Here is an 11,363-nt window from a genome sequence, read left to right on the forward strand (position 1 = left end):
CATGCTTATAAAGTTACAGCATCAACTGATAAAGAGGACAGACAGAAGAGATCGGGAGGACTTGGGGAGAGCAGGGCTGAGGAACAATTCAGAGAAGCCACGGGCCGACAGCAAAGCTATGATCAGGAAAGCTTCAGGAGGCTAGAGAGAAGGCCATGGCTCTTTCCAGCAAAATCCAGGTAATTTTTCAGATCAGATAATTTTGCACCCCCGTGATCAGAATGACCATTTGCGGGTGCAATTGCCTGGTTTGTGCATGCAACCTTGGGAAATTTTGCCTGCAGAGTAGTCGTGCATCATTGTGCATGTGTGCGCTTTTGAACATTTGACCTCCCATCAGTTCCTCTCTAACAGGATGAAAGTGGCATGTGTGGTCTGAAAGGGTGCAGTTCTTTTAGGAGGACTTCACAGAAGCAGGATATCAAAATTTCATAATTTAGACAGTGATGAGCCACCTCTTACACTGGCCTGAGGATTAGCAAATGATTCCACCTCCTTGATCCCTTATTTCCATGTTGCAGTAGCTTCCCTGTCATAAAAGTAGTGTATTATAAAGTAACAGCTGAAACTTCCATTTTAACCATGGATCGATGCCAGAACTAGGGCCACCAAGCAGCGTGTGGACAGAACCAACCTGATTTTAATCAGACTAAATGGGTGGAGTGTTAACGACAGGAAAAAATATTTTCTTACCAGCAATTTGTATTATGAAAAATACTTTCATTGAAAGGATACTGTTTCCTGGTATTCGCGGTGCCTCTATGTGCTATACTTACCTATCCTGCCGATGTTTGGTGGCCAGAGCCCTGTGGAGCTCCTCAATGACTCTGCTGGGAGGTAAAGGCAGGTGGACAGCAGCGGGATGAGGGGAACCGGTCGGCGTTGGTAGCTGTCCTCTGACATGGGGATCGGAGCCTTTCTGGCCTGATGGATGGAAGAGGGCAGCTTGTCCTGAGATTTGGGAGGAACCAACAATGACATAATTCTTCAGGATAGTGGAAGGAGGGGATTTCACTGCTGGCTCATCTACTTCACTTCCTGCTGCTGAAAACAAAGTGATAAAAAGTCACACTGAGCCTTTCATTGTGGCACACGGAGCCTGGGTTGAGGTTGATTCTACATGCTGGACAGATAAAAATGGTGTCATTGTTGTGCCATTGCATATTGGGGATGTGACTTGTATACTCAAACAATCTGAAGCCCAAGGACTGAGGCTGCAAAGATTTAGCCTGGAAAAATAGGTCATCTTCCTATTTTACTCCCCTCTTCCAATTGGATTCTTCTTTCTTTCTGCCCAAAATCACCAATCCATTCCTGACTCTCAACCTTAGTTCCTGCTAAGCTGTGCGGCCGTGCAGTAGGCTATAAAGGGCCACACAGGCGGGGAGAGGGTGCCCCTCCCCTGGTCCAGCCCAGCCCAGCCCAACTCTGCTGGAGCTGCCATGGCGGGGGAGAGGTACCCCTCGCCCAGCCGGGGCTACCACGATCATGGCAGGAGCCTCTCCCCGTCGCAGCCCTGGGGCAGCCTGCATTCCTGGCCCCACCCCAGAGCCCGCACCCCCAGCCGGAGCCCTCACACCCCAATCCTCTGCCCCAGCCCTGAGCCCCCTCTTGCACCCCGAGCCCCTCATCCCTGGCACCACCCCAGAGCCTTCACCCCCAGCCAGAGCCCTCGCCTCCCATACCCCAACCCTCTGCTCCAGCCCTGAGCCCCCTCCTACACCCCGAACCGCTTGGCCCCACCCCCACCACCTCCATATTGGTGCACATAACAAAATTCATTCCACACATGGACATTAAAAATTAGAGGGAACACTACTCCCAACCCCCTCTCCGTGATCCCTAATGAACCCTGATGGCCACCAGCCAGGCTTTCCAATCTCGACCTTTCTCTGCTGAGCTCCAGATGATTGCGTAAATTTTAAGTCAATCTGGTCTTCGCTGAGGTCAAAATGTGCCAGGATCCATTCTCTGCCCTTCTCCCCCTGCCCCATAATGGGCCCCAGCCTCTCACCCCATATAGGGAAACACCAGAGCTTGTGAGATATGGTGATATTAGCAAGTTCAGCCAAACTTGCCACAGCTGATCTGTTCCAAAAGCATTTCAGCGAAGAACGAAGTGGGGTCGAGTATCAAGGAGAGGGGAAGAGGAGTGCGAGGATGTTTAACTGATGCTTTTTGTACCCAAAACTGAGATTTATTTTTTTCCAAGCCACCTAATGCAGCTTGGAAATCTTACACTAAAATCTTTATAGCGGTGTCCTTTTGAGTTCTGGGCTGAGGTGATTCTTCTCTTTTCTGAACAGCCCATCCCTGACATTCTCCTCTCCAATCCCATCACTCAGATCTATCACCCCCATGCAACAAACCCCTGCCTCTTCTATTGCTGTGCCTCTGATATTTCGCCCACTCAGGTTAAGACTGCATGGGGGGAGCTGGGGTAACAGCCTTGTTTGACAAAGATGTTGCTTCACTTTTCTTTTCTGCAGTTCTTATTCTTTTCATTGCACTTTCCTGGCCAAATATCTGTCCTGGGTTGTGGTACTTTCTACACTGGAGACACACCAGCACAGGAGATCTGTTTAGTTGGAGTGTGTAGAAGGCTATTCCTTTTCTCTTGTTGCCACCTAGTGTTGATAATATGAATTTAAACTGACACATACCCTTTTTGTTTGCAGTGTTGTGTTGTAGCTGTGTCGGTTCAAGGATATTAGCGAGACAAGCTGGGTGAGGTAATATCTTTTATTGGACCAACTTCTGTTGGTGACAGAGAGACCCCTCCAAGCTGCACAGAGCTCTTCTTCAGGTATGACCTGTGTAGCTTGAAAGTTTGTCTCTTTCACCAAGAGAAGTTGATCCAATAATAGCTATTACCTCACCCACCTTGTCTCTCTACAGGCCCTCCTTACCATTCTGATTTTCTGTGAGGTAAACTCTGTTGCCCTTATCCAGCCAAAACTCCCACTGCTATCAGTGGTATCCTGACATTTCTGTGCAAGGATTTCAAGAATGGGCTCCTGGTTAGCCCAGAAACTTGCAAGAGAAAACAGGAGATGTTCAAAATGAGGTCTAGCACTTTAAGGATAATAATAAACATCGGTTATTAAGATATTTCCTTCCAGGACAATTGTGCTGCATGGTACCCTACACGGTACCCAAACCCTGCTCTCAAGGACACTGGTGAAAATCTGGCACAACCCACAAAATCAATGAAGTAACCCAGGGCAGAATTTTGTCCAGTATGCATATATTTGAGTAGATTTAAAAAAAAAAATCAAAATATTTTTCAAGTTTCAAATTAAAAATAATAAAATTACTAAAGTATCGAATTATAGTATAAATTATTAGATAGAAAATCAAGAGTGTAAAATGAAATCCTGAATAAGTTAGTGGAAACTGATTGTTTGAAATATGTGGTTAGTTACTAACATGCAACATAACACTATACAAAAACTTTCGATACCTGGTGAAACTCTATGGCATTATGGGCTAAATTTTGAGTTGAGTTTCTACCCAGAGTCCATATGTGGGAAAGGATGTTCATGGGCCTGCACTTTGCAGGCACAAAAATTATGGTGTGCACTTTTAAAACTCCAGTACCGGCATGTGCAAGAATTTGCACCCAGGAAATGTGTGTTGCACCTGCAAACACAACACTTGTGCATGTGCAACTGTTAGCATTGGTCTAGTGCTCAGAGAGATGTTTGCGTGTGTGTGTGCGCGTGCACAAGTAGAAATCTCACATTGTAAACCAGGCCCCAGGTGTGTAATTTAACAAGACAAAATGTATGCTATCTCTGGCGCTTATATATGAGCACCTCGCAATCTTTATTGTATTTATCCTCACAACACTTCCCTCCCCCTGCTGAGGGAAGACAGTGCTACATTTTACAGATGGGAAATGGAGGCACAAAGAGGCTAAGTGACTTGGGAAGGGTCACACAAAGTCTGTGGTAGAGCAGGGAATCAAACCCATGTCTCCCATGATGATGCCCTAACAACCGGGTAATCCTCCTTCTCTCCGTATGCATGTATACGTTCAGCTGAAAGAATGACTCAAATCCATGTAGGTGATCTATTTCCTCAAACCTGGAACACTTTAAAACATAGGAGCATCTACTGGAGTGTCTAGTAGGCAAAGTACACTGCCACAAAGGCTGTGTACCAGAGCAGTAGCATCTAAATTCCTTCCCCTTTAACTGATCAGCATGCTCTCTCCATACCCAGAGGGCAGAGAGCCTCAGCTACCAGGAGACATATATCTGAGCTCAAGGGGATTTTGATTAGGTGCCACTGTGGAAACACACAATGGATATTTATGATCATTCCACTCTCCACTGAATCACAGCTCGAAGGGCCATATAACACCTCCTAATTCATACTCTATCTCTGTGCAATAGGGAAGGATACTCTGGTCTAGCCAAGCTGCTGAGGGGTTGGGGGACTTTACTGTCACCTTTATGCTACCGTGATCCCAGAGCCTCATCGGGGCCAGTTCAGCCTGGATGCAGCTTAGTCTAAAGTTGAGCACTTTTTTGTTAATCACACTTTGTCCTAATGAGAGCTGTTCAGGGAATAATCTTACAAAATGGTATCTTGTACCTTGCCGTTCCCCCCCCCCCCCCGTTTTTGTGATTAATTAGTGCTTGGCTTATTCCCCTCTCCTTCCCTCCACCATCAGCACCTCCAACACTGTTAGGGGAAAAAAATAAAATAAAGGGCTTTCCAACCCCCTCTGTTTTTCTCTCATGTCACTCTCTCCCCCTCTCCCCACCTCCACCCCACTGCCCTCTCCCACTGCCGGTACTTGTTCAATCTGGGCTTACAATTACTCCCACTCCCAGAAGCAGAACTGAAGAAGATGTGCCATTATTAGAGCTGGTTGAAAAATAGCTTTTCCCCGAAGAAAATTTAGACAAAAAATGAAATATCAAAATGGAAATATTTCACCTAAAAATGAAATATTTTTGGCAAACAACATTTTTATTCAAAATGGTGTTGCAAAGTGCCTCATGGGAATTGTACTTTGGGTGCCATATGCGCCCATTCTCCTGTATGGGTTGAGCTCTCAGGATGGACTATATCTCCCATGTGATGAGGGGAAGAGGTGAGTCATAGGAGTCCTGGGCCATAGTGCATCATGGGACCTGTAGTCTGGCCAGAAAGCCTGCCCCATAGAGAAGAATGGAAACAAAAGGCATCTGAACTACAACTCCCATGAAGCACAACACCACCATTTTGAATTGAAATATTTCAGTTTTCAGCTGAAAATACAAATTGTTTTGGTTTTGGCCATTATATTTTGTTTTTTAAAAAAAGTTTTCCATGGAAAGCAGACACTTTTATCAAGAAAAATAATGTTGGTGAAAACCCAATTTTCCATTGAAAAACAGTTGAGACAGAAAACTTTCAATCAGTCTTAGTCATTAAAGCAGCACCCTATGATCTTCTGCTTCATGGTGACCCTGCAAATGGGGCCTCTTTCTTTGTACCAGTAAGTTGGGGATGCAAATGATTGCAGGAACAATGGTTGTCAGTTAGCAGCTTAGATGCCTGATTATGGGCGCACTCTGGCAGTGTAAAGGAGCCTTGCAGTGGGACTAAATCACCGTTATACTCACTTTAAACTCCTTTGCACTGCTGGAAGTGGTGAAAAGTGTAAGATCACCGTTGTGGCACATTAGAGAATCAGGCTCTGTGTGTGTGTGTGTGTGTGTGTGTGTGTGAGTGAACCTGAAATTCGGAATGAAACCTGAGATGCAGGAGTGGGTTGTGAAAATTTGGGTGAACTGTTCATATGTCATTAGAGGAGCTTGCACCGCTCTAATTTAGACCTGCCCTAATGAGCAAATCCTTCAGGCAGAAAGCTTTGAAGGATCTATTGACTTGAGCTTTGCAGTTGACAGCTGAGTTCACTGCTTCTGGACCGTTATCACACTGATTCTGTATAGCAAAAAGCATTTAACCTTCCTTGTGTTTCATAGCGACTTGTGGCAAGTCGTGCACAAGCGGCTGATTGGGTAGCTGTCAATGTCATCTGCTTTACATGGATTAGTGCAGGTGGACTTACTGCCGCCTCCTGCAATAAACAAACCAGGACAGGTCTGATATATGTGCAACATGCAAAGACTCGGTGCTTCTAGATTGGGGGCGAGATCCTCAGCTGGTGTAAATCATTAATGCTCCATTCACATCAATGACATTGATTTACATCAACTAAGTAACTGGCCCAAAATATATATAAGAGAAAAATTATATACAAGGAGAGGACAATGTCGATGGGATGGAAGAGACTTTATTGACCAACGTGACTAACCTGTTACACTCTTGATTTTGGAGATTGCCTTAGGTGGTGGAATTGGAAGTGAAGGGGGGCTGGGGAGCTGTGCTAGGTTTCTTTCCATTGGCTTCTGTGGGGAATCTGTGGATTCAGAAATAAGTAAGGCTTGTGGAGTCTCTTCGGTTACTGGCAGGCAGGCATCTTCTAGTTCTTCAGTGGACAATGAAGGTTTCTTGGCTAGTAAAAAGATCAGAAGCAGTAGAATTAATGAGACATGAAATTGATGATGATGATGATAAACCAAGGGGCCATACCAGGAAGATTCAAGAAAACAGAATTCACGGCATACAGCTAGCAACACTTCTTTTCCACAGTGAAAATAACGACCGTGTGCAATAGCCTACCTACCAGCCAAGGTTGTCGAGGTAAAAATAAAACACACCGGGATAACTGAAGAAACCGTTTCGATACTATGTTCCTAAAGAAACTGATGAGCCTTGAAGGGCCAAATAGCCTTTACTCATTTCCCTTCCCCCCCGCCCCTCAAAAAAAATCTTATGTTCTTTTCTATAATGAGGACAGCAGGGTATAGTGGTTTTTGAGAACTGCAATTGATTATCTTGTAGAACCCAGCTGCAATGATTTAGAGTTACCATGTGAGCACTTCTTGCTAGGAACACAAATGAAGGGTAAGGAATGATTAACTTTTAATATAGCCTCACAGATCATTCTATGATTGCTCTCTGCAGGATTTCCTGGCAATTTTTATTTTAATCCTATTAAAATGTGACTTCAGCTTGCAGCCCAGTTCCCCTTTATTCCATCTGATGCCAGGGTGGCCCAGTCTTTCTTGGGGATGATGTTAGGAACCAAGATTGAAGCAACCTCTATATAAGAAGACCTTCGCTTGGATAACAATAACAAAGGGAATAGACATTGGGATGTAGTGCAGAAGAAATCGCCATCTCTGAAGGGGCTGATGCTACAAGCTGCGGAATGCCTCCTGAATGGTGTTGAGTGCACTTAATTCCCAAGGAAGTCAATAAGTGCTGAAGCACTCAGCAGCTTTCCAAACCATTTGCATCCTTGCTTTTAGATGCAAACAGAAGGCTCCAAAGCAGTGAGGGAGTAGGACACAATAGCCTTGGCAAGATAATAGCGTTTAATTTGTTGACAAACAGATTAATGTATGTGTCTAGAAGTGGAGTAATGAGTATTTATCGTTTGGGAAGTAAAATAAATATGCAGTGTTAGTCAGAGATACTGTTGCAAAATTTTGCTGGATAGAAAGAAAAGTTGCCTCACTTGTGAAATAACCACCTCGGTTTTCAAGGAAGTCATTGCAATTGCTATATATTTTTTATTTTTTAAATCAGTATTTTGTGATGGTTGCCCTCAAAGATCATTTGCTATTTATACAGCAGGGGCTAAATGCTAAGGTGAAAAGCAAAACAATCCTTTATTTTGATGACCACTTAAGCCACGTGGAGTAGAGCAAAAGGACGCCACTCATGAGTGATGTTGGGTATCCCTGAAGGGGTGAAAATCTGAGTATTATTCAAGAACCAGGAAATGCAATGGGTCAAGACAATAGAGTTTCAATTCTGGGGACCCAGGAATGCTGCTGATGGGAAGCTGTGAGAGTGATAAAAGGGAGGGTGTTGCTAGTCAATTGGGCTAGAGTAGGGGTAGGCAACCTATGGCACGTGTGCCAAAGGCGGCACGTGAGCTGATTTTCAGTGGCACTCACGCCCGGGTCCTGGCCACCAGTCCTGGGGGCTCTGCATTTTAATTTAATTTTAAATGAAGCTTCTTAAACATTTTAAAAACCTTATTTACTTTACATACAACAATAGCTTAGTAATATATTATAGACTTCTAGAAAGAGACCTTCTAAAAACGTTCAAATGTATGACTGGCACGCGAAACCTTTATCAGAGTGAATAAATGAAGACTCAGCACACCACTTCTGAAAGGTTGCTGACCCCTGAGCTAGATCCACAAAGGAGACTGAGGCTCAGAATTGCAAGACCTAACTTCAGGCACCCTGCCACCTAGTGGAATCCTCAGTCCCAAGTTAGGTGTCCATGCTCCCTATACAATAAATGGGGAGAGTCTATGGGAGTCACAGAAAGCCAGCAAGGTGAGCAGGGAGCAAGCCGCTGAAACTAGCCCCATCCTTCAAAGGTAGTTACCATCTAACTCCACTCGGGATTCACGGTCGTGAACCCTCTCCTGGAGATAGGTGCCTAAGCTAGGTCCGACACTATTTTTTGCAAAAAAAATAGTGGTGGTGGTCATTCCCTCTCCCACCCCTTATAGCCAACAGACTAGTGCTTAGAGTATTCCTCTGAGATGTGGAAGATGCTGGTTCAAATCTCTGCTTGGCCTTATTTGAAGCAGTGACTTGAACTGGGGCCTCCTGCATCCTGGGTGAGTTTTCTAACCACTGAGCTGTGGTACAAAGGAAGGGGGCAGCACCACCACAGCAGTGTTTTATGTGGGTTAGGCATGCTCTGAGCACACCTACCAGATTAGGCCCAGCAGATGAGATAACCAGGGGAACTCTTAGTTCAAGGATCCTGCCGGGGCTTAGGTGTGAGCTATGCACTTAGCAATAGCAGGACGTAACTGTCCTGATGTTGCAAAGCAAGGCAGTGGCAGAGGAGGGACTAGAATCCAGAACTCCAAATGCCTCATCCCAGGCTCTGGCCTTGAGACCATGACAAAATTCCCAGAATACAATTTTCAAACCCAAAGTTTTTCTGTTTTCCACTGGGCTGGGAATCTTTGGGTGATACTGTCAGCTGATAAACCAGAAGAACACATTTCTGTCTGAATACCACATGTCTAGAAACCCCGAAACATTCAGAATACACCATGAAAATTCCAGGTTTTGCTATTTGGGGGTGTGTGTCTGGGTTTCTTTGTTTTTGTTTGATTTTAACTTTTCATTTGAACTCCAGCAAGCTAGACAAGTTTAAAAATGTTAAATGAAATCCTGTGTTGCTGGCCTGGTCTCCTTTTTTTAATATGTGCACAGTAGACCTTTTATCTAAAAAACATAAAATTAAATACACACAATGGTGAAATACGTACACATGCATATGGACAGGCTTAGACCATATTCTTTCTTGAATGTCCAACACTCCAATTCAAGCCAATGCAGGAGGCTTTCTCCAATACACACGTTTTGTTACTAAGGGTACGTCTATACTTACTTCCTGGTCCGGATGTAAGCGATCGATCTTCTGGGATCGATTTATCGCGTCTTGTCTAGATGCGATAAATCGATCTCGGAAGTGCTTGCCGTCGACGCCGGTACTCCAGCTCAGCGAGAGGAGTACGCGGAGTCGACGGGGGAGCCTGCCTGCAGCGTCTGGACCCGCGGTAAGTTCGAACTAAGGTACTTAGAATTCAGCTACGTTAATAACGTAGCTGAATTTGCGTACCTTAGTTCGAAGTGGGGGGTTAGTGTGGACCAGGCCTAACTTCAGTGGAAACAGGATAGGGTCTAGAATGGAGGATTTCCCAGAGGTTGGTAAAGAGGAGCTAAAAGGACATGTAACAAACAGGAGTGGGTATTGCTGCATAGGAAGTCTGCTGTTTGGGAAAATTAAATCCCACCTTTCAGTGTATTGTGGCTGGAGAACTGATACATACCCCAAGGGAAGAAAAAGAAATGCAGACGACAGTAAAGGTTAGGCCAGCGAGATGGTGAACAGAACTGGCATTAGTAAGCGTCACTGGAAATGGGGAAGATCTGGAAAGAAATTAATAGCTACATCCACAATTCAGAAACAAGATGGAAACAATTCAAGAAACTAGGACTCTGCAAATGGGCTTTCAATTGTGAAGGAAACAGTGATGAGAAACAGATGCACAGAGAAATAGACGCCATAGTCCAATAGAGGAAGTTTATTATTAATCACAGTAGTGCCTGGAGGACTCCAATTAGGACTGAGACTCCTTTGTAGTAGGCACTGTTCAGACACAGAGACATGGACCGTCCCTGCCCTACCAAGCGTGCAGTCTCATTCAAGACAAGACACATCAGTGGATAAATTACACAGTAGGAACGGCTGCAGGAGGGAGGAAAACAGCAATAAGAGCGTGAGTTAATATAAGCCAACTATATGCAGGGCTAGAGTGTTTTGAGTATTCGTTTGTTTAGTTTTCATTGTAAGATACACAGAAGGGTGAAAGCACAAATGTTAGATGCCCCATGAGTAACAAATCTGTTTTGGGACCATTCAGGATGAACTAACACACCGTGTTTGAAATAGAGAAGATAAGCTAGGTTTAAAGAAATGGGTTGATACAATAACACAAAAGTCATCTGTTGTCTGCTGTGGGCAAGTAGGAGAAGGGATGAAATACCTGAGAGGAAACCATTCAGGAGGGAGTGGAGTTACCACAAGCACCAGAGGAACAATCTGATATATCATGAAAAACGCAAAACAAGAGTGGTCTTGGAGAATAGACCAGAGAGTGAGAGAGAGCTGGGAATGTATAAAAGACAGAAATGGAAAACCCTTCAGAGCAATGCTTAGACAGCAGAAATAAATCAAATTCTGATCTAATCAACAGGGAGCTGTAAGGGGGATGAAGTTGTATTTAGAGCTGCAGTGGGGTAAAGGAGAGGGGCTGGGACAAGGAGCCAAGGAAAGTGGGGGGTGAGGTTCTGGAATGAGAGGCCTGGTATGGGAAGTGGGATGAGGAGCCTAGGTTTGGCAGGAGACTGGGAATGGGGCAGCCTGGAAGAGACAAAGGCAGAAGAGTCTGTAAGCACTCCCCTCAGGAGCCAGAATAGAACACAGGATTCCTGAATATCAAGTGAATATCAAGATTCTTCTCCTGTCGGCAACGAACTGTGCAATCCACTGGCAAAAGGTGCACCTCGTCTCCTTCTAGTGGTTGACCCACATAGAGATGACAACCTACTGCTACCGGTAACTCTGTTAGCTCAAGTGGCCGAGGTCTGTGTGGTGGCTCTAAAGATGGTGGCTTTTAACCCCTCTGTGTTGTTATGGTTCCGCAGGATGAAATTTCTGGTGGTTTTTTTTTTTTTTTTTTTTTTTTT

General features: G+C 44.7%; 1 protein-coding gene across 1 annotated transcript in view; it reads right to left on the bottom strand.

Annotated features, from left to right (window-relative positions):
- PHACTR3 (phosphatase and actin regulator 3) overlaps positions 1 to 11,363 on the bottom strand; it is a 169,073-nt gene that overhangs the window by 52,103 nt on the left and 105,607 nt on the right. Inside the window, exons 5-6 of the mRNA XM_024195904.1 lie at positions 6,317 to 6,517; positions 777 to 951 (exon numbers count right to left, since the gene is read on the bottom strand). Of these exons, the coding sequence (XP_024051672.1) occupies positions 777 to 951; positions 6,317 to 6,517 (376 nt within the window). The remainder of the gene's footprint in view (positions 1 to 776; positions 952 to 6,316; positions 6,518 to 11,363) is intronic.

Source organism: Terrapene carolina, unplaced genomic scaffold, assembly GCF_002925995.2.
Source record: "Terrapene carolina triunguis isolate 2854851 unplaced genomic scaffold, T_m_triunguis-2.0 Scaffold130, whole genome shotgun sequence".
Taxonomy (NCBI): Eukaryota; Metazoa; Chordata; order Testudines; family Emydidae; genus Terrapene; species Terrapene triunguis.